This window comes from Borostomias antarcticus (assembly GCF_949987555.1).
Source record: "Borostomias antarcticus genome assembly, chromosome: 16".
In the NCBI taxonomy this organism is placed as follows: Eukaryota; Metazoa; Chordata; class Actinopteri; order Stomiiformes; family Stomiidae; genus Borostomias; species Borostomias antarcticus.
The window spans coordinates 11,581,463-11,605,943 of NC_140249.1; the positions used below are offsets into that span (position 1 = coordinate 11,581,463).

General features: G+C 47.4%; 1 protein-coding gene across 1 annotated transcript in view; it reads right to left on the bottom strand.

Annotated features, from left to right (window-relative positions):
- Nucleotides 1-24,481, bottom strand: part of atr (ATR checkpoint kinase) — a gene marked incomplete at its 5' end in the record, with an annotated part of 139,113 nt that overhangs the window by 24,783 nt on the left and 89,849 nt on the right. The window contains 14 exons of the mRNA XM_084451303.1: nucleotides 1,741-1,894; nucleotides 2,117-2,273; nucleotides 4,669-4,819; nucleotides 5,077-5,220; nucleotides 8,815-9,015; nucleotides 9,472-9,606; nucleotides 9,737-9,966; nucleotides 10,845-10,942; nucleotides 12,177-12,319; nucleotides 12,498-12,677; nucleotides 12,839-12,998; nucleotides 13,352-13,537; nucleotides 13,821-13,998; nucleotides 18,541-18,632. Coding sequence (XP_084307429.1) covers nucleotides 1,741-1,894; nucleotides 2,117-2,273; nucleotides 4,669-4,819; nucleotides 5,077-5,220; nucleotides 8,815-9,015; nucleotides 9,472-9,606; nucleotides 9,737-9,966; nucleotides 10,845-10,942; nucleotides 12,177-12,319; nucleotides 12,498-12,677; nucleotides 12,839-12,998; nucleotides 13,352-13,537; nucleotides 13,821-13,998; nucleotides 18,541-18,632 — 2,209 coding nt within the window. The remainder of the gene's footprint in view (nucleotides 1-1,740; nucleotides 1,895-2,116; nucleotides 2,274-4,668; nucleotides 4,820-5,076; nucleotides 5,221-8,814; nucleotides 9,016-9,471; nucleotides 9,607-9,736; nucleotides 9,967-10,844; nucleotides 10,943-12,176; nucleotides 12,320-12,497; nucleotides 12,678-12,838; nucleotides 12,999-13,351; nucleotides 13,538-13,820; nucleotides 13,999-18,540; nucleotides 18,633-24,481) is intronic.

Below are 24,481 nucleotides of genomic sequence, written 5' to 3' on the forward strand. Positions count from 1 at the left end.
TTAAGATCATTCCTCTAGCTGCTTTGCTGCTAATGCGAGTTCGTCTCCGTTCCTGCCCGAGAAACAGAAGTTGAACTAATAGCATCAAAATCAAAATAGCTACAGGAATCATCGTTGTAAAGTTAGCTATCTGCTTTTTAGCCACCGACAGCTACCGTTAATATTATGGAAGCTGCTGTCGTGAGCTAACGTGCTATCACGGTCTCATCGTGCAGCTTCACAGCCTGCTATTAGCAGACAGCACTAAAGTTGACAAAATCACACTTGCACATCATTAGAATTCCAACCATTTATATGGGATTTATCATTCAACTAAACATGGAACCTGAATACTACCTGATATTTCAACCTGCTGCCATCAGTGATCTGCTTGTTTGAGTCATGAATATCTTACGCAGTTATATTCCATGTAGTGTCCCAAAACTGTTAAATCATTCCCCATGTAGTTCACTATGAGTCGCACTCAATACATCCATGGTAATAGGGAGGGAGTGAGTGAACCATTTCAAACACATCTCTGGTCATCTCCGTTAGCCATCTTACTCGTCCTGATGCCATGTTCCATATGAGAACACTCAGCCTAATGTATTAAACTTCTACTTGTCCCGACAGTTAACAGATATAGACCCGGCGACAGTTACAGAGAGAGAAACTATAAATAGATAGGCTTTGTACGTAATAATTAAATTACAACCAGACAGAGAACAAGGAGTTTGAGAACGGTAGGCTCATCTAATGTGCGAGATGAGCTACAGCAATGGGTCAATGAGTGGTATTACTGTGCCCCTATGGGCAGGCGAGCGGTGGTGCGGAATGACGTAAAGCGCCTGTTAGAATACCGCGGGTCAAGTTACATTCTTATGTTCCCACATCTGTATGTGTGTGATGGCCTATTTATTAAACTTCAGTTATTTCAAGCGCATAGTGGTTGAGTGACTATCATTTCTACTGCGATCACTATCATTTCAATCCTCTCTCCATGGAGATTTTTCCCCCAACGGATTTGCGCCTCTCATGAGCCATATCCCAACTCACAGCAAGATGGGTTTGGACTGGGACACTGTCAACTTCACGAAGGCATCAAGCAGCTTCTCCATTCATTGACATAAAACCAATAGTAGGCTAGCCTTACAATCTAGAATAGCCTACATTATAGTCAGAGCTGCTTTGGGTAGCCTACTGAGGCGATATGCGTTGCGCATCACAGGCTAGGCTACGTCCCATGTCAAGTTAACATGCAACATTTGATGTGAAATAATGCGGGCATGAAATCATGCAAGCCTTGCATATTTTGCACGGAATTCTGTGATTATTGTGGTGAAAATGCAACCTTTCTAAAATAGGTGCATAATCTGCCCCTTTTGGCATTAACATGCGATGGCATAATCACGTTTTTCTTTAGCGTTTCGGGGGTAACATAGGACCCGGGGAACATAGGACCCTTTTTCGGGGGGAACATAGGACCCGGGGAACATAGAACCCTTTTTCGGGGGGAACATAGGACCCGGGGAGCATAGAACCTGGGGAACATAGGACCCGGGGAACATAGAACCCTTTTTTGGGGGGAACATAGGACCCGGGGAACATAGGACCCGGGGAACATAGACATGTTCCCGTTCATTACCCCTTACAGAGATACATATAATTGGTGTTTTGAAATGTCACTAACCCTAACCCTGACATGTCATAACACCAATGCCAAAACTCTGAATTGAGAAACAAGCACGCACACACACACACCTTGTTGAAGAGGCAGTTGAAGTCCACGTGCACACACTCTCCGGTGAGGGAGTCGAAAAGGATGTTCTCCCCGTGGCGGTCCCCCAACCCCAAGACGTAGCCCACCATGGACATCACCGCCGTGGAGCGACAGTAGGCTGAACGACTGCTGTACCTGCTCACACACACACACACACACACACACACACACACACACAGACACACATATGCACACAAACACATGCATACACACACACATGCGCACACACACGCATGCACACAATAGACACACATTTAGCATATGGATTCCTTTATTTGTCACATGTAATGTACGGTGTACAGTCACGGCCCTAACGAGTAGTGAGGTTAGGTTGTGAGGAGTCGGTTTGGGTCGTACCATGAGGTGGGGTCGGGGAAGGTCCGGAGGAACCACTCGTAGAAGACGGGGGGGTGTCTACCACACAGCGCCTCCCTGTGGACACGTAGCTTGTCCTCAAACGGAGCGTTCTTAGAGAGCATCAGGCTCCTCAACTCCTTCCCAGATAGGCTGATACCTGAGAACACATCAGAGCACACACAAACACACACAATCAGACACACACACACACACACACACACACACATACACACAATCAGACACACACAATCAGATACACACACACACACAATCAGACACACACACACACGCACACACACACATACACACAATCAGACACACACACACGCACACGCACAGGCACACGCACAGGCACACACACACACACACTCTCTATTAGCACGGCTCCCGGGTCTGTGTACTGTATGATTGTCAGGGACGTGCACAGATAGACAGGAGGTGGTGCTAGAGCACCTGCCCTTTGCCCTCTGGACAAGGTAAGTGCCCTTTTGAAAGTTACTTTAATTATTTTATTTGTTTACAGTGTAGGCCTACTGTATGTGGCCCATGGTGACATCGATTGATTCTCGATTAAAAGCGTGTAATAATAATGCCCCAAAATGCGTTGTAATTTTGCCAGACCCCCCCCCGCCCCTGCACACACGTGCACGCGGCTCACACCGTGCCCCTCCCCTCCCTCTCTTCCTTTGTCAACGGTAAACGCGAAAAGCGGACACAAACGGAGGCGCGCTACTCCTCCACTGCCCTTTCCCCATCCAGAGTGTCCGAGTGATGACAGTTAACCAGCCAGGTAACACACAAACCAAACAAGTGTATTGTTTGCTCCCTAAGCCTCAGTTGCCAAACTATAACTTGCATTTATTTGTCTCTGTTGTGAAATAAGTCTCATACAGCGCCAAACAGCCTAAATTAGCCGACTGCCCAACTGCTTAACAAGCTAGACGCTAGTCATAATCAATTAATGGGTTTAACGTAATGATGACCACCACACGACCAATGTCGGTAGAATTTGTTGTTGGTACAGCATGTGAAGCTATCAGTATACTTCAGCTGAATATTTTGTTTTATGTAGTCCAGGGTTAGGGTTAGGGTTAACCCTAACCCTAACCTGATCAGGATGGTCACTCCAGGCTAGGTCTGCAATATCTCACACAAAAATGGGTCGGTATATATGTTACGGTCAATGTGAGAAAACGGGGAATGTGAGCTTTTCCCGGTTATTGCGACCTCGCGGGGAATGTAGGAGAAACATGTGCGTTTCTCACATCTCCCGGGTAATGTGCACATTCCCCGACCTTGCGGGAGATGTGAGAAATTGGTTAGTATTTCTCACATCTCCCGCAAGGTCGGGGATTGTGCACATTAACCGGGAAATGCTTACAATTCCCGACCTTGCGGTAAATCTAGGAAAGCGCAACCGTATGCAAAACTTCTGCGCAGCCGGGTGGTGGGAGAGGGCTTATGTGACGCCTCAGAGGCACCCACGGTAGTTGGGCTAACGTTACTGGCGCACACCTGTGAGAGATTTTTCGTATTTTCGTCTGTCTTTCGGCTAGCTAACGTGTAGGGTTCCTTTGGAGGTTCCCACCTTCCTGTTGTTGCAATGTTCCTTTTGCGTTTGTTAACTTGATCACCAGTGTAGGCCTATCCTCCTAATACTACTTACACTGTGTGCAGCATAGGCTATATTACTGTTCAAGGTAAACCACAGACTGTTATTAACTGTAGGGGAGGACCGGGACGAATGAAACACTTTCTGGTTTGATCAGATTAACACAGAAATTAATAAAGATGGAGATTACATTTTTTGATGACAAACAACTTGTATATGTCCTTTACTAACCTATTAGTTGTAAGTTTCGTTCTGTGGTGTAACAGTTCAATTCAAGACGGCCGAGAACAGAAGATGTGCATTGTTTCTCTTGTCCCTGCCGTGCGGGACGAGTGAAACAGTGAGATTGTTTTGCTTATTGTGTTGCGTAGCCTCGCGGCTTGTAGGCTAATTATCTTAACTTTCAACACATGTATAATTAGACCCAATTTAATGTTTCCATTAATGCAATTGATGTTGCTATGTATTCGAAAACCATGGGCAAAATGTCAAGCGCCTCTCGTTCTAAGCGCACGAGCCCTCTCCCACCACCTGGCTGCGCAGAGGTTTTGCATACGGTTGGACTTTGCTAGATTTACCGCAAGGTCGGGAATTGTAAGCATTTCCCGGTTAATGTGCACAATCCCCGACCTTGCGGGAGATGTGAGGAATACTAACCAATTTCTCACATCTCCCGCAAGGTCGGGAATGTGCACATTACCCGGGAGATGTGAGAAACGCACATGTTTCTCCTACATTCCCCGCGAGGTCGGGGAATGTGCGCAATAACCGGGAAAAGCTCACATTCCCCGTTTTCTCACATTGACCGTAACATATATATATATTTTTTTTTTTTAAATCATCGGATCCAATCGAATCTCGGGATGAATTTCTCGGGCCCATTAGGGTCCCGGCCCGTGGTGAAGACCTCTAGTGTGTGTGTGTGTGTGTGTGTGTGTACCTCTCTCCTTGTACAGCTTGGTGAGGATGTGTCTGAGTCCGGCCGTGTTGTTGACCCACTCCACGATGCCACACTCCTCGTTCAGCGGGATCACCGCGTACGTCCGGATATGCAGCTCCCGCCTCCGAGACTCTGCATCCTTACGCAGGCACTACACACACACACACACACACACACACACACACACACACACACACACACACACACACACACACACACACACACACACACACACACACACACACACACACACACACACACACACACACACACACACACACACACACCATTACTTATGGGTTATGGCATGCACAAATCATACACACGCATGCGCAGACCCAAATATGAGCAGAAACACACACACCCACCTTGTTGACCAGGTAGTTGAACTCCATCACACACACCCACCTTGTTGACCAGGTAGTTGAACTCCATCAGTCTGCAGTCTTTCCTCAGGTCGTCTTTGGGTTTACACATCATGGTGTAGCTCCGCCCATCAGAACCCTTCAGACCAATCTTCTTAGGTTTCTGTAAGGACGCCAGGATCTCCACCTACGCATGCACAAACAAACACGCACACACAAGCACCCAGAAATGTTGAAGACAGGACTCCACCAACACTCACACAGCTATATTTTTTCTTTTATTTTTATTTAATCTTTATTTTACCACGTGGTCCCATTGAGATCAAATATCATTTAAAAGGAGACCTGGTCAAAATAGCATCATAAAAAGTCAGACAAAAACAATAATAGTCACAGCGGCTGCGCAGCTGGATCGGACTCGGGGCGTTTTGAGGAGGAAGAGGGAGACAAATACATGAGGGCCTCTTTAAAACTGCTTACATTAAAACATCTTTAAAATCATGTGTCTGAAATCCAAACAGTACAATGCCTGAGTAGCATTAGCATGTTTATTCTGCATCACCCAGGGCTTGAACTCACAACCAGACACCAAGGGAAGGTCATGTTCTTGTTTGAGCCAAGTGAGAAGCTGTCAGTTTGACACAGCTAAATGTCACAGCTAGATATTTACACCGTAGGAATCCTGCATGAACATAGTAGGCCTACATACTGTGATGGGAATGAGTTGTGGGACTCTGGACTGAGCATGGATTCACTGATTAACTGAATTGATTGAGATGTAAGCAGACAAAAGACTGGGCAGATGAAGAGATGCAAACAATAAGAAACAGTAACAGCCACAAGTTAAAATATTGTTAAAGAATCATGTCACACAGCACAATGGAGGATGCATTAGTATTTTTAATCTGCATCCCCCTGGGCTTGAACTCTTGTCCAGCTACCTGCCATGTGAGAAGTCATACTGTAGTTGTATGTAAATGTCACAGGTGCATGTAACATGGAGGTTTCAGCAGTTTCCACAAAATGTTTGTTAAAATAAAGGCACCACGAGGGGCAAAAGCCAAAACCAAAGACTAAACAATAAAACCAAGATACAGTAGGAATCCACTTATCCGAACTCAACGGGACCGAAGGTCGTTCGTATCTCTGAAATGTCCGGATGACTGAAACTTATGTTAAAATGCACCAAATTCAATAAGTGGTATACTTGTTCCATATAGACTCATAATAGACCGATAAATAACCTTAATTACTTGTGAAAATGCATCAAAATTGCAATCAAATAGCCAACTAAACTCATATAGCCTAGCCTATAATAGACCTACAGTAGCCTATAATAAAAGAACCGAATTTCCAATTGAGTGCGTGCTTTGATCAAATACAGTACTTTATTCTAAAATGAGGCGTACGCTGCATATATAGGCTACTGTATTCGTAGAACAAAATGGTATAGCCTAAAAACAACCCAACATTAGAACAATTAGAGCAAATTATAATCAATAAATAAATAAATGAAATGACAGACAAGTTGTCGTGTCTAAGGCTATTGTAGCCTAAAAGAAAGTCTCTAAAACAACCGATGTAGGCTAACGTGGCCTAGGCTGTAGGCTATTATTTAACAAATACAGTAGGTTTAGTAGGCTAATCTACATGCTCACAACACGTCTGTGTTCCTGAAGTCCATTAACTGGGAACGAAAAATGACTCATTGCTGCCTTAGGTTGCTGACGCGCTTTCTGGCTACCAAGGAATGCAGCTCTTGCGCAGCAGACTGCGTTTTGCACTCGACATTAGAGTAACAAAGAAATGAAACGTGACAGTAGGCTACAGCCTACAGGCAACATGTAGGTCTACATATAGTTCTGTTTTTATTCACAGTAGGATACAGTACTGTAATGAAAATCCCACCAGTAACCAGATAGCAGGCTAAAAAAATAAATAAAAATTTAAGCCTGTCCGGTAGACCGGGAGGTTTGGATCTCTGAAATTCGGATGAGTGGGGTCCTACTGTACATGTATACACTCAACAAGTGGAGAACAAAAGACACAGCTTACAAGTTGGCACAGGACAACGCCAGGGACAACACCAGGGACAACACAAGGGACAGGGTTTTTTCTGGTTTTATCATGGAGAACCACAGGCCTGTGAGATGGTTTTTATCATGGAGAACCACAGGCCTGTGAGATGGTTTTATCATGGAGAACCACAGGCCTGTGAGATGGTTTTATCATGAGAACCACAGGCCTGTGAGATGGTTTTATCATGGAGAACCACAGGCCTGTGAGATGGTTTTATCATGGAGAACCACAGGCCTGTGTGATGGTTTTATCATGGAGAACCACAGGCCTGTGAGATGGTTTTATCATGGAGAACCACAGGCCTGTGTGATGGTTTTATCATGGAGAACCACAGGCCTGTGAGATGGTTTTATCATGGAGAACCACAGGCCTGTGAGATGGTTTTATCATGGAGAACCACAGGCCTGTGAGATGGTTTTATCATGAGAACCACAGGCCTGTGAGATGGTTTTATCATGGAGAACCACAGGCCTGTGAGATGGTTTTATCATGGAGAACCAAAGGCCTGTGAGATGGTTTTATCATGGAGAACCACAGGCCTGTGAGATGGTTTTATCATGAGAACCACAGGCCTGTGAGATGGTTTTATCATGGAGAACCACAGGCCTGTGCTCACCCACTCCCTTGGGGTCAAACAGCATCTCCTCTGTCTTTTTCTCATTCAGGGTAACGTGGTTACCGTCCCACCACTCAACAAACCTCTCTATCTCAGAGTAATAATCACATAGGTCATCATCCTTTTTTAATAAGGCTAGGATGGCGGTTGTCATCAGAGAACTTTATTATGTAATTGTTAGGATGAAGTTTTCTACATTCATTAGTGAATAGACTAAAGAGAACAGGAGAACTAACACAGCCCTGGGGGGCTCCTGTACACAGGGTTTTAACTCCTGAGAGGGAACCGTTGACCCTGACCTGTTGTTTGTGATTAGTTATAAATGAGTGGTACCATCAGATGACCTGAGGGTGGACATTCAGGTCAGACTGCTCATTAATAAGTCGATGTGGCTGTACCGTATTCAAAGCTGAACTAAAATCAACAAATAAACGACGAGCATATGAGGTAGGGTTCTCCAAGTGCTTAGATAGGAGATGTACCATGGTTACGGCTGCATCATCTGTGCCCCGGTTACACTGATACGCAAACTGAAACGGATCTAATAGACACATTACATCTATTTTCAACAGATTTACTATGATTTTCTCAAAGCACTTAATGACTACTGAAGTCTACTGCAACCGGACGCTAGTCATGACTACTGAAGTCTACTGCAACCGGACGGTAGTCATGACTACTGAAGTCTACTGCAACCGGACGGTAGTCATGACTACTGAAGTCACTGCAACCGGACGGTAGTCATTGTTTTCCTTAGAGGAGAGTTCATAGAGGAGCAGTGGGTTTCAAATCTCTCCTTCTCCTTCCTCCTAACCTTCCTCAGTTTGTGGTTGAGATGGGTCTGAGTATTCCTCATAGCCACAGGGTCCCTGCTCTGGAATGCCTCCTTTTATACACAGACTAACAAGACAGGTGGAAACCAATCAAACAATCAGTGGCACAGGTGCGGTTCAAATCGGTTGGCATTATCTAAAACAAACAACCGTCAACACAAACTGTTGCCTGAAAACACACTTAGAAGGACATGTGACTACACACACACACAAACACGCAAACACACACACACACGCCCCCCCCCCCACTGACCGTGTCGTCAAAGCCAGCCAGGTAGACCCAGTGCCCGGGGAAGGCGTCGTGGCGGGAGGCGTCCCCGCCGGTGGAGGGCAGCGTGGGGATGAGGACGGCCTGCAGGGGGACCAGCACCTGGCTGAACGATGGCTCCTCCACCAGACGCTTCAGCTGCTTGAAGTGGACGCCCATGCTGAGGGTGCTGCTGTTACCGTCCACCTTAGTACACGCACACACACACGCACACGGACGCACACAGATGCACACACACCAATTCAATATCATACAGATACTAGGAACATTATGAGGATATTGAGTCTGGGAGTACTGTGTGTGTGTGTCTGTGTGTGTGTCTGTGTGTGTGTTTGTGTGCGTTTGTGTGTGTGTGTGTGAGTGTCTGTGAGTGTGTGCGTGCGTGTGTGTGTGTGTGTGTGTGGTGTGTGTGTGTGCGTGAGTGAGTGTACGTGTGTGTGTGTGTGTGTGGTGTGTGTGTGCGTGAGTGAGTGTATGTGTGTGTGTGTGTGTGTCAGAGTGTGTGTGTGTGTATGAGTGTGTGTGTGAGTGTGTGTGTGTGTGAGTGTGTGAGTGTGTGTGTGAGTGTGTGTGTGAGTGTGTGTGTGAGTGTGTGTGTCAGAGTGTGAGTGTGTGTGTGTGTGTGTGTGAGTGTGTGTGTACCGGTTTGTTGCAGAGCTCCAGAAGCTTGTCCGTCAGCCTGTTAACGTCTCCTATGAACTTGACCAGAGAGCCCTTCAGACTGACCACCCTGGTCAGGATCTCCTTACAGCGGTTCATCCTCATGGGATAGGACGACTGAACACACACGCACACACGCACGCACACGCACAAACGCACACACACGCGCACACACACCCCATCACTTGGTTATGGCACACGTGAATCCATCATGGGAGAGAGAACGTCTGCACGCGCGACCTCTGACCTTGGAGACGGCGGTCATCATCCACATGGCCTGCTGGGGGTAGGCCAGCAGCACCTTGGCCACGATGGCCATGAGCACGGCGAAGACGTCGTCGCTGGAGTGGCAGACGCGCGAGATCAGCTGGCTGAAGGCCACGATGAACTGGTACGGCGCCAGGCTGGCGCAGTGGTCGCTCATCACCTCGTTGATCTTCGCCAGCTCCGAGCGCAGCTGGCGGTCCGCGCGCCCCACTGAAAACACACACACACACAGGTTCACACACACGCACGCACGCACGCACGCACACACACACAGTGTTGACACACTATCAACATGAGACAAAACAAGGTCTCCCTCCCTTACTCGGAGACACATACACACGCACACACACACCTGCACTGACAACATGGAGTCAACCATGGACAGGACAACCATGAATATCCACCACACTGTGAACATCACAGACCAGGAGAGAACATCACAGACCAGGAGACAACATCACAGACCAGGAGAGAACGTCACAGACCAGGAGAGAACGTCACAGAGAACGTCACAGACCAGGAGAGAACGTCACAGACCAGGAGAGAACGTCACAGACCAGGAGAGAACGTCACAGACCAGGAGAGAACGTCACAGACCAGGAGAGAACATCACAGACAAGGAGAGAACGTCACAGACCAGGAGAGAACGTCACAGACCAGGAGAGAACATCACAGACCAGGAGAGAACATCACAGACGAGGAGAGAACATCACAGACCAGGAGAGAACATCACAGACCAGGAGAGAACATCACAGACCAGGAGAGAAAATCACAGACCAGGAGAGAACATCACAGACCAGGAGAGAACATCACAGACCAAGCGAGAACGTCACAGACCAGGAGAGAACGTCACAGACCAGGAGAGAACGTCACAGACCAGGAGAGAACGTCACAGACCAGGAGAGAACGTCACAGACCAGGAGAGAACATCACAGACCAGGAGAGAACATCACAGACGAGGAAAGAACAATACAGACCAGAAGAGAACATCACAGACCAGGAGAGAACGTCACAGACCAGGAGAGAACATCACAGACCAGGAGAGAACGTCACAGACCAGGAGTCTCCCCAGAGTGGGAACCGCCCACCTTTCTCGCACTCGTAGACGCGGGCGCCGAAGTCCAGCCAGAGGGACAGCATCCTGGGCATGGCCTGGTAGATGTACTGGTTCCCGAACTGCAGAGCCCTGCAGGGGACAGCAGAGAGAGAGAAGAGGGGCCATAGAGAGACCATGACCTGTCGGAACGGTGTCTCTCACTACACCTCCAGAGCAGAGTATGATACAGGAAATAAACACTTAGAAAGTCTTTAATATGAACGTGGGATGTCACACCACCTTTTAGTGTCGCGTCTCCCCCGCGACACCAAGGAAAAGCACCTTGCAGCCGGCCACGCAAGCTTGGAGGCACTCAACACATACTACACCTCACACACCCTATGACCCAGGTCTACCCTGGTCCAGTAATCATCCCTATGACCCAGGTCTACCCTGGTCCAGTAATCATCCCTATGAATCAGGTCTACCATAGTCCAGTAATCATCCCTATGAACCAGGTCTATCCTGGTCCAGTAATCATCCCTATGACCCAGGTCTACCCTGGTCCAGTAATCATCCCTATGAACCAGGTCTACCTTGGTCCAGTAATCATCCCTATGACCCAGGTCTACCCTGGTCCAGTAATCATCCCTATGAACCAGGTCTATCCTGGTCCAGTAATCATCCCTATGAACCAGGTCTACCCTGGTCTAGTAATCATCCCTATGACCCAGGTCTACCCTGGTCCAGTAATCATCCCTATGAACCAGGTCTACCCTGGTCCAGTAATCATCTCCATGACCCAGGTCTACCCTGGTCCAGTAATCATCCCTATGACCCAGGTCGACCCTGGTCCAGTAATCATCCCTATGAACCAGGTCTACCCTGGTCCAGTAATCATCCCTATGAACCAGGTCTACCCTGGTCCAGTAATCATCCCTATGACCTAGGTCTAACCTGGTCCAGTAATCATACCTATGAATCAGGTCTACCCTGGTCCAGTAATCATCCCTATGACCCAGGTCTATCCTGGTCCAGTAATCATCCCTATGACCCAGGTCTACCCTGGTCCAGTAATCATCCCTATGACCTAGGTCTAACCTGGTCCAGTAATCATACCTATGAATCAGGTCTACCCTGGTCCAGTAATCATCCCTATGACCCAGGTCTATCCTGGTCCAGTAATCATCCCTATGACCCAGGTCTACCCTGGTCCAGTAATCATCCCTATGAATCAGGTCTACCCTGGTCCAGTAATCATCCCTATGAATCAGGTCTACCCTGGTCCAGTAATCATCCCTATGACCCAGGTCTACCCTGGTCCAGTAATCATCCCTATGACCCAGGTCTACCCTGGTCCAGTCCATGTAGCCAGCTCTCTTACTTTCCGAAGAAGCGAACGATGTAGTGGATGAGGTTCCCCTGCTTCTCCAGCTTGTTCTCTGTCACCATGGCCATGATCTTGTCGTAGTACTTAGCCAGGTAGAAGTTCCCATCTTCCCCCTCTGGTAGCAGACTGGTCACGTCCTGACAACAACAACAACAATATAAACAACAACCTTAACAACACTACAAGCAACATACACCACAACTTGAACAACAACAACAACAACAACAACAGCAACAATATATAACAAAATGAGCAACTACAACAATACGAACAACAACAACAAGTATGTAGACCCAGCTGAACGGCGGTCGGGACCTTGTAGGCCTTCATGATGGCGTTGGACTCGAAGTTGGCGGTCTCCTCCATGCAGCGGCCCACCAGCAGCATGGCCCTGCCTTTGGTCTGCAGACTGCGCGCGTCCGACAGGGGCCTGTCGTCTGGGAAACACTGGGCCACACCCTTCTGGAGCACGATCAGGGCCTTATGAACGTCTCCCTACACAAACACACACACACACACACACACACACACACACACACACGCATGCACACACACAAACATGTTTGTGTGGGAGGACAGGTGTTATGACCATCATTTCTCAAGGGTGAATTTTTCTGGCATATTTTTCAGGTGTGTGTGTGTGTGTGTGTAAATACCTTAGACATGAGCCACTTGGCCTTCTCTGTGAACAGCTCGGCCAGGTTGGTGTTCTCTCCATTCAGGAGGGCGTTGAAGGCCGTCTGGTGATGCCCCGCCTTCCTCGCCACGCGAGCGCTCTGCAGCCAGCACTCCCCCACCAGCTCCTCACGCCCCGGCCTGACACACACACACACACAAACACACACACGCACACACACACATACACACACACACGTATACACGCCACACGCACGCACGCACGCACACACACACATGCACACACACGTATACACGCCACACACATGCATACGCACACACACACACTCACACACGCACACACACGCACACACACGTACACACGCACACACACACACAAGCACACACAATAAAACAACCCAATGTGCTTTTAATCTTGAAAGCTTATCAAATGAACGGATGCAGTCCTAAGTGTGTGTGTGTGTGTGGAAGTGTTTTGGAGTGGTATGTGTGTGTGTGGTGTGAGTGTGTGTGTGTGCATTAGTTGCCCTCACGCTGTGCTCAGGCTAAGCAGGGCGCGTCGCAGGGCCAGGATTGGCTCTTTGGCTCTGAAGGAATTCTGGGTCATCTCCAGCCGGTCTGGCCAATGGCGAGGCATCTGGCAGGAGCTGGGGGCGGAGCTTTCTCTCTGTTTCTGCAGGTCTGTGAACGCATGCTCCAACTCACTCAGCATGTGCAGCCTACACACACACACACACACACACACACGCACAAGGAAATCTAAGGGTAGTCAAACAGAAAAAAATACAAAAACATCACAGCCACTACAATTTTCAGTTCCTCCCACACACACACACACACACACCTACCTGACGATGTACTCCCCTCCGGTAGGTGTCACACTCACACACACTTTCACACACACTTTCTCTCACACACACACACACACACACACACACACACACACACACACACTTTCTCTCTCTCACACACATACACACACACACGCACGCGCGCGCCTACCTGACGATGTACTCGTATCCTCTCTGGTAGGTGCCACACTCGTAGCTGGCGGCGGACAGCGGAACCACCTGCTCCTTCCTGATGACCTTCAGCTGCCGGTAGAACCTCTCAGAGTCCCGCTGCTTCGCTGACAGCAGCATCTGGCCCAGACGCACCCCCCACGAGCTGGACTTACGGTCTGGTGACACACACACACACACACACGCACACACGCGCACACGCGCACGCACACACACACACACAGACACACACACACACAGACCCGCACACACACACACACACACACACACACACACACACACAGACCCGCACACACAAACACACACAGACCCGCACACACACACGCACACACAGACACACACACACACACACACAGACCCACGCACACACATACACATACCCGCGCACACACACGCGCACACACACACAGACCCACGCACACACACACACACACACACACAGACCCATGCACACACGCACACACACACACACAGACCCGCGCACAGACGCGCGCACACACACAAACATATATGGGGGGTGAAATGTGCCATTTCTTACCGCACGGAGCGAACTGAGCTGCATACGGAGATGACAAACGTACGCCACGTATGTGAGTGAAATCCATTCGACTCCCATTGTATTTGATAGGAGGACTGACGTGACTCACGACGTTTTGTCCTAGCGACGGCGGCTGCCTGAAGTAAGTCAGCAATGTGTGCATTGGTCGTGGCATTCGCGTGGTTCACGTTAGCTCACGTAATTATGGCCCGTGTGAATTTGCTAACTGAGAAGACAAACCTGACGAACATCGCTACTTGCCCACGCGTGGTATTGCGAACGTAGCTAACGTCGCTACTTGTCCACGAGTGGTTTTGCGAACGTAGCTAATGTCGCTACTTGTCCACGAGTGGTATTGAGGAACGTCGCCGTCACCATCATAACTTTACTTAAGCTGCTAGTTGTCTTGTTAGCTCTGATATGGCTAGCCAGCCTCTGTCCAGTGAGATCAGTGATATGACAACTTAACATTAGATTATTGAGCCTAAATAATAGCAGGCTACTATCAGATAACCTGGTTAATATATGTTATTATTCCTACTATTGTGCTTACTGTGTGTTGCTGACAAGATAAATTATGTTATATTATTATTGCCACCGTCATTTGGCTTAGCTTATGTTCTCCAGCCACGCCAAGTGCTGTGATAGTAGCTAACTCACTGGTGTTATATTTATTTACATTGTCCCTGCATCCTGTCTAATATGTCTCCATCTGTGTTATGCACCATGGGCCGAAAGAAAATTCGTAGTATATTGTGAAGTAGGCTCCTTGGCAAAATAAATGTTTTTTGATCCTGATAGCCCAGTAGGCTTTCTGTCAGCCTCTTATGTCATAACCTGGCTCATAGGGAATAATATGGTAGAAAAGTCATTGATTCAAGTTAAGAATCAGACATTTTTAACTAAAGAGTAACCTATACAAAATAAACAATAAGTAAAAATATAAAAAATGCCTGCCACAAAACCAAAGGCCAAAAAGTGTATTGTTCAATATGACTACTTGTCAACCATAGGGCTGTCACGGTTAGGAATTATCCTGAGCGTTCAAATTGATAGATTTCAACCGCGGTCTGCGTTTTACGATGTTTTTATTATTATTTAGTTTTACACTACATTTGATCTATATCCTATGTGTGTAGACTAGTTGTGGCCTACATTATTCGTTATTATCTAACGAAATACATTAAATAAATGAGGGTACAGGAATGCAATGGTGCGCGCAGCACACAAACAGGCAAATCATTCGACATAGTAAAATAATAACAACAATAACAATTAGGCTACAGATATAAAGGGACCTAAAGGGCAAAGGCAATGTTTGCTGTGCACTAAAGTAAGCTTAGGCTAGGCCTAACACGTTATACATACTGTATATACCAGAAGTTTAGTGCCGTGCATTCGGATAGCCTTTGTCTATAGTGGTATTTGACAGTCCTGGAAAAAGCCCTGATAGCCTACCAAAATGAAAAGAAAATCCTTAGTGGCCGCTGTTGTCTGTATTTTGTTATTGTATTTTGTGGCCTGTGTGTAGTTGTAGCCATACCTATTATTCCTACAATGAAGAAGGCTACACCACCACCATTTAAGATTTAATCTCTGGTCTGAATGGGTAGGCTATGTATGGAAACATACTTTTTGGCGCGATCAGCTACAGCTTTCTAATCCAACTTGAACTTGTCTTTTTACAGTTTACCGAGTCTTTGTACAATAAATCCATAATGATATGATTTCGTTTGTGGTCATTATCACATTTTCATGATGATAATTAATAGTCCTTGTTTACAGGCTAATGTTTGGCTATCCGCCTTATTACCTGCCCAATGTAGTAGCCTAGTAGATTTGCCATAACATCTCATTTCTAGATCTAGGCTATACAGTAACACTAGGCCACCATTTCCATTTGAAAATAGCTTGAAAATAACTTATTTCGAATATCATTCTCGTTCTGCTCCGCGCAATGCGTTCCTTCGACTTCGCGGACGTAGTCCTAAACTATAAGAATCTCCGTTTACTAGTCGATTTATTTTACAATGATTAGGCTAGACGTATTTTCTATCTCAGTCGACGGCTGAATATTTGACAGCCCTTGGAAAGCCCCATGGAACATAGGCCTAATAAAATGAAAAAACCTTAGTGACCGCGGTAGATGCGGTCGTCTGTAAAGCACCGCGGTCTGCTTCACAGGACCGCGGTTGTGCGGTTAACTGCAAACCGCGACAGCCCTAGTCAACCATCATTCCAGTAAAGTTCCTTAAATGTATTTAGTTGGTCCACCACCAACTCCCCTCCCATCACGTGTCTCAGCTCCCTCGTTATCCTCCCTCAGCCGGCCTGCATTCCCCTGTCACAGTATTAACATGATGATTCACTACGGCTCCTCTACTGTTCAACCAGTGTCCTAATACTATATCTCTTCTCTGAGCAGGTCACAACACTTGTGAGAGTAGAAGATTAGAGAGGAATATGTAGCAGTGTAAGCAAGCTGGCACTCAAGACTCAGCTGCCAGGGTTCTCACTCACACCAAGCCCTGGCAGCACATCACCCCACCCTCATCCACCGGCTTCTGATCAACTCCCGCATCGCCTAGAAGCTCCTCCAGCTGACCTACAAATCCCTCTATGCCCTTGCCCCCCATTACCTGTGGTATCTGACCTTCTCCATCATCATACCCCAACCCAGAATCTGCGGTCCTCAGGCATGGGTCTGAAGAAGAAGCGATGAGAAGAGACTACAGTGGTCTTTTACCGAGTTGCTTCCTCGAACAGAATAGGCTAATATCCTGTAACCTAGTATGTGCGCGTTTTTTCACCCGTCATCTTCAAAACTTGTATTTGGTGCTTGTTTGATATTCGCGAGATCAACTGTTAAGTTTCTCCTTACATGCGTGATGCAACGTGAAATAGTTTTTATAGCTGTTTTCCACCTAAAAAATAGTAGGCTACAGGAACCATCCAGACCGAAATCGCTTTTCCATAATTATCCAGAACTGTGAATAGAACGCTCAAAGCAATGGTTGCTATGGTTATGAAAAAGCGCACTTATGCCAGGGTATATGGTGCGTTCGTTTATAACTGGGAGGTGGCAAATTGAACTCGCACTTCCTCGTCGCAAATTCTGATATGTTTCTCAGCCCCCAGTTGCCGGCTGATGTCAATATCATATCATAATCATATAATTCGCTATAGCTCGAATGCACACAGGTCGGAGGTAGGTATTTTGCCACTTGCGACTTGCCACGTCCGACCACAAACGAACGCACCATTAAACAGCAACTACAGAAATGTAGGTTAGCCTACAGGGATGCAAAGCATTAACGAGCAAAAAAGGAACTACTGGTCTCGCCGTCTCACTTGTAAAGTCGGGACGTAGGCTAATAATCTTAAATATCAAACATGTTTGATATTATCGGGGCCGGTGCTAAAACGCCAATGGTTCCACAGTCTGGATGCGAACCTGACCGCACTCAGTGCAGGGTTAGTCAGGGCTACAATAATATGATTTTTTTAATCAGACAGTCTACACATACATCTGTACATTAGGTTCCGTAACACAGCAGCACAGGTGGGTACACAGACACTCGCACGTGCACATGTACACATATGCGCTAAGCCGTTTAGGCCTATAATGAAATAGCCTATTAATAGAATTGTGAATAAATGACTTGAGCGTTTATGTTACACAGGCAGCAAGCTAACATAAACGTTGAAATTATTGCATTCTGTCCTAATAGCCACGTTGACTGACGGCGACGTGTTTACTCAGCTACTTTAGGGAATAGCACAAGTGCTCATGTAGCGACGTTAGCGAATAGCACAAGTGCTCAAGTAGCGACGTTAGCTACGTAAGCGTACCCCCGGCCCTGACGAGCGTTTGCTGGGTTAGCTATGTTAGTGAATAGCACACGTGGTCACGTGGGGACGCTCGTCACGTGTGTCTGCTCAGTTAGCTCAGTTAGTAAGTGGCACTTTCCACCCCCCATAAACATAGACCCTCGCACACACACGCACGCACAGCGTGGTATCAGCATAAGCACAACACAACATGTATTGCATTGAGTAGGAATATTTTGGGAAATTCATGTGTGTTTGTTTGTGTGTGCATGTGTGTACGTTTGTGTGTTTGTGTGCATATGTGTACGTATGTGTATGTGTGTTTCCTCACCTGAGCTCAAGTAGTCTTCCAGAAGGTCCCACTTGCTCAGCTTCCAGGCCGCCTCAACCCTGTAGGTGTTCAGCTCTGACTTCCACTGGGGCCTACGCACACGCACACGCACACACACACGCACACACACCCACACAGGGAATAGGTTGTGATAACATGCCTAGACTGGTTTTCCTCCTATCTAAGAGGCCCTTATCCTGTGAGTCTGAATCCGTCGTCTGATCCTGTGTTTCAGGGTTTTAGCTTGTCTGATCCTGTGTCTCAGGGTTTTAGCTTGTCTGATCCTGTGTCTCAGGGTTTTAGCTTGGTTCATGCTTCCTTTAAGCCTTGTAGCACCTGATAATGTAATAATTAACTGATAATGTAATAACGCCTGATAATGTAATAAAAGTTTGACTTAACTCAACCGAATATGTAATAAAACCTGATAATGTAATAACTTAACCAATAATGTAATAACATTTCCTGACTGATAATGTAATACCATTTTTCTGATAATGTAATACCTTATTACATTATTGGTCAAGTTATTACATTATCAGGTGGGTCTTTTTTTTCAAAACTGGTAACGTAATACTTGACTGATAATGTAATAATCTAAAAAAGCAAATGAATACTGCTGTTAGGGTACTTTGTGGTATACCATACCATACCATACCATTTTATTTATAGAGCACATTTAAAAACAACAAAGTTGACCAAAGTGCTGTACAAGTCAAACAACAATAACACACAAAGAGCACATAGTAAAACATACGCAGTATGTCACATGAAAAAAGGACAAGTCTCTTAGGCCATGTCAGGAAAACGCAAAAGAATATAAGTGTGTTTTGAGGCGTGATTTAAACACCTGCAGAGTGGGGGCCTGTCTAACATGCAGGGGTAGCTCGTTCCAGAGCTTAGGGGCTGCCACTGCGAAAGCCCGATCCCCCATGAGCTTCAGCCTGGATTTGGGGACAACCAAAGCTGATCAGAGGACCTGAGGGACCTTGAAGGAGCATAGGGTTCCAGTAGTTCTGAGAGGTAGATGGGTGCCAAGCCATTTAGGCACTTAAAAGTAAACAGCAAGATTTTAAAATCAATCCTAAAACGCACAGGAAGCCAGTGGAGCGAAGCCAGTACCGGGGTAATGTGCTCTTGCTTACGTGTACCAGTTAGCAGGCGAGCGGCAGCGCTCTGGACTAACTGCAGGTGAGAGAGAGAGGCCTGACTGACACCAACATACAAAGCATTGCAGTAATCAAGACGAGAAGTCATAAAAGCATGTATTACATGTTCAAAAACACAGCGTGATAAAAAAGGTTTGACCTTGGACAGCCTCCTGAGCTGGAAAAAACTCTTTCCTACTACGGCATTAATTTGTTTGTCCATCTTTAGGTCACAGTCAATTTTCACCCCTAAATTAGTGGCAGTTGGCTTCACAAAATGTTTAAAAGGGCCTAGATCAGAAGGAGGAAACACATGGGCATTGCTGGGACCAAACACCATGACTTCGGTTTTACTGTCTTTAAAACATAAAAAGTTTAAAGCTAACCATGCTTTGACATCTTCCAGGCATTCCAACAACAGTTTTAAAGAGTCAGGGTTGTTTTGTTTCAAGGGCAGGTAGATTTGACAATCATCTGCATAACAGTGGAAGGAGACTCCATGTTTCCTGAAAATAGATCCTAGGGGGAGTAGATACAACATAAATAAAATTGGTCCAAGAATTGAGCCCTGGGGCACCCCGCAAGGGAGAGATGCAGTGGCGGATACAGCGTCGCCCAGGCTAACACTGAAGCTTCTCTCTGACAGGTATGACCTGAAAAACTCCAGAGCTGAACCTTTGATGCCAACCCAGTGCTCCAGGCGGGAGAGCAGAATATTGTGATCCACTGTGTCGAAAGCGGCAGTAAGATCCAACAGTACAAGAAAAAGAGAGTCACCAGAGTCCGTAGCCAGAAATATATCATTAAAAATCCTTAGGAGTGCAGTCTCTGTACTGTGTAGCGCTTTATACCCAGACTGGACTGTATACTTTGGCTTACTTTGTGGTACTTGTGGTATACATATATGTGTCTTATGATACTTTGCAGTATACTTTTGGGTGCTTTGAGGTACTTTTGTGATATACTTTGGGGTACTCTGTGGTATACTTTGCAGTACTTTGTGGTATACTTTGGGGTACACAGCAATATTTTGCAGTACTCTGCCGTATACTTTGGGGTACTTTGAGGTACTTTGATATTTTGCGGTAGTTTGCAGTAAACGTTGGGGTACTTTGCAGTACTTTGCGGAATACTTTGAGGTACTTTGTGGTGTGCTTTGGAGTACTTTGCGGTACTTAGTGGTATACTTTGGGGTACTTTGTGGTACTCTGCAGTTCTTTGCAGTATACTTTGGGTACTTTGCGTTATACTTTGGGGTACTTTGTAGTACTTTGTGGTATACATTGAGGTACTTACCCATACTTTGCAGTAATGTGTGGTAATTTGTGGTACTTTGTGGTATACGGAGGTACTTTGCAGTATGCTTTGGGGTACTTTGCGGTACTTTGTGGTATACTTTGGGGTACTTTGCTGTATACTTCGGGGTACTTTGTGGTATTTTGCAGTATTTTGCAGTACTTTGCATTATACTTTGCAGTACTTTGTGGTATACTTTGGAGTACTTTGAGGTACTTTGTGGTATACTTTGGAGTACTTTGAGATACTTAGTGATTAGTAGGGCCCTTCAAAAAGGGGTTCAGTATTTTATCTTAGCCTATATAGTAGGAGACAGGATTTAATTTAAGACAGTTTTAACTATATGAATTGAAAGCAAAATGTATGAGGCAAATTATGTGAGGCTGCTGTTCATAAACTATAGTTAAGAGCTGCTATCTATTGACTATATTTCAGATTGCAATACCATAACTCCCCCGATGCTCATCTCCAAACTCAGCAACTGTCTCAACACTGGAGACAGTCAACCTCTCATCCTCAACACTGGAGAAAGTCACCCTCTCACCCTCAACACTGGGCTTCTTCTTTCGTGTAACGTCAAAGGTCCAACTCGGTGTCGTGTAGCCATGCCAGCATCTCGGGTCCTAGGTCAAAGAGGCTGGCTTCCGAGGGTGGTCTGTACAAGGGGCAAGTGGTGATTATATGTTCGGCTGTCTGTTCAGGGTCACCGCACTCGCATGCCGCACTGTGTCCCAGGCCCCACTTCTTCATCGATGTTATAAAACGACCAACCCCAGTTCGCAGGCGGTTCAGTGTGGTCCATTGCCGGCGTGGTAGATCGTCTCCTCCTACGGCGCCACCTCCTGGGTCCCAGATGTAGTGATGGACGCGGGAGGGCCCTGCTGACTGCCACTCCTGCTTCCAAGCTGCTGCCAGCCAAGCATCTCTGGAGATGTCCTCAGAGGTGGAATTGAGCATCTCTTGCGCTGCCTTGTTGTAGGGGTGGCGGGATTTGAGTCTGCTTGGAGGAGCCGCTGTTGTTGTGGTGTTGTGCAAGATGTGCCACTCCTATCTTTTTGATTTCCTGGCCAGGGCAAGGGTGGCAGCCTCCCGTCGGAGGCCGGCCGGGGCTATTCCCGCGAGGACTGGCAAGAGGGACACTGGGGTAGGCTTCAGGCATCCAGTTATTATTCGGAGGGCACTGTTTATAGCCACGTCAACTTTGCTTGTATGAGGGCTTCTGCACCAGACTGGGGCGCAGTATTCCGCTGCAGAGAAGACCAGAGCTTGGGTCGATATTCGCAGAGTCTTAGCGGACGCTCCCCAGGTTATTCCCGCAAGGCGGCGGATCAGCGCAACCCTAGATGTAACTTTGGCCTTGACTTCTTCTAGATGTTGTCTGAAGGTCAGGGTCCGGTCCAGACGCACACCGAGGTACTTCGGAGCTTGCTGGACCTCCAGGCGTTTATTGTCGACACGCACCTCCAGTTCCCTCTTTGCTTCTCTGGTGCTTAGATGGTATGCTGCTGCGACTGTCTTTCCGATGCTGAGCTGTAGACGCCACCTTCGAAGGTATGCTACCAGAGTGCCCATATCTTTGTTAAGGCCATCTTCCATCGCCTTCCACGTTGGACGTCTCAGCATGATGGCAAGATCGTCTGCATAGCCGTACTTTCTGGATGTTGTGTCAGGTAGGTCATGTATGTAGATGTTGAACAGCATCGGTGAGAGAACTGACCCCTGCGGAACCCCGTTCCTCAGTCTTCTGAGTCTACTGCGCTGGCCACTGCTGGTCTGGAGGACGAAGCTGAATGATGAACTTCACCATGTGCCGGTCTGGAATTATCCTCAACAGCTTCAGGTGGAGACCATGGTGCCACACGGTGTCGTATGCGGCAGTCAGATCCAGGTACACTACCCCAGCTTTCTGGTTGTCCTGGAAACTGTCCTCGATGTCCTGAGCAAGTAGTGTTTGTACCTGGTCTGCTGTTGATCTTCCACGACGGAAACCAGCTTGTTCCCGTGGGAGCTGTGAGTCAACCACTGGCTCGATGCGGCTATGGATCATCCTCTCCAAGATTTTAAATGGGACACAGAGCAGCGAGATGGGCCGGTATGATTTGGGGTCTTCCGCAGGTTTATTTGGCTTTGGCAGAGCTATGACGGAGGCACGGCGCCAAGTCTTTGGGAGCTTTAACCTCTGGTAGCACGATGTGAAGAAAGCACAGAGCCAGCGAGATGTTGTTGTGCTCTGGTGGATGACGAACTCCGGGTGGATGTTGTCACGGCCTGGAGATTTTCCTGGCTTGAGTTTACTCATGGCCTCACTGAGTTCCTCTTCCGTAAAGTCTCCCGAGATGTTGGAATCGACACTGGCTGCTCTCAAGATGCAAGACACCTCACGCGATGTCTGTCGGGCAAAGTCTTTGTCTGCATCCGAGAAACGGCCGTTCTTCAGGAGCTGGGATGCGATGGCATCAGCTGTGACTGGGCAGCTGGAAGGTGTTGTGTTTCTGCCAGTAAGCTGGTTGATGGTCTGCCACGCCTTGCGACTAGAGTGGGTGAAGTCGATCGATTCAACGACTTCTGTCCATCTGGTCCTGCGGGTGACATCCAGCCTCTGGGTCAGAGCTGCTGCAGTCATGTCCACCTCTTCTCTGGAACTAGCCCTCTGGTGGTCACACAGAAGGCGGCTGCACTCCTTGTCCCAACCTGGGATGTAGCTCCTGTTGTAGCCACGTGGGATGGCCTTCTTTGCCGCACCCAGGAGGATCCGGCAGTAGGCTGTGTAGGCCGCATCCGCGTCCACTGACTCTGGGTCAGGCAGGCCAGCTGACCTTCTTTCCGTCTCCTCAGCATACAACACCCAGTTGGCCTTACGGAAGTTCCATCTTTTGACAGGTTTCCCTGGTACCGGCTGCACCAGTGATGGAACTTTAACGATGGCTGGTCGGTGATGTGAATGGGGAAACCTGTCCAGGACGCGTCTCTCCAGTTTCGGGTCGTTACTGCGGCAGATGGCGAAGGCCAAGTCCGGGTTGGTGGAGGTATTCCAGCGTGAAGAGTAGAAAGATGGAGGCTCCTTGGGGTCATACAGCAGCAGGGCATCGGTGTTGGAGGCCCATTCGCTCAGTGCTACTCCATTAGGTGTTGTGTGATTATAACCCCAGTCTGTGTGTTGACAGTTGAAGTCACCTGCATAGATGGCGGGTGCAGGTACTGATGGGAGTGATGTTGCAGACAGCTCCGATGGTGGGGGCTTGTACACATTGATGACTGATGTCTCCTGGATTTTTGTAACCAGCCATTCGATGTTGGAGCCTGGTGGTGATTGGCTAGTGGCTGACCAGCTTATTTCAGTCCGTACGAAGGTTGCCACACCGTGTTGCTTGCTGCTTGAAACTAATGTCGCCAACCAAACGTTGAGCTGGCAGACCTAGGAACGGCGGACGAGCAGCCATGCCGACCGTCGAAAACCGAGGCCTGTCAGTGCTTCAACTCAATGTCGAGGGCCTTAC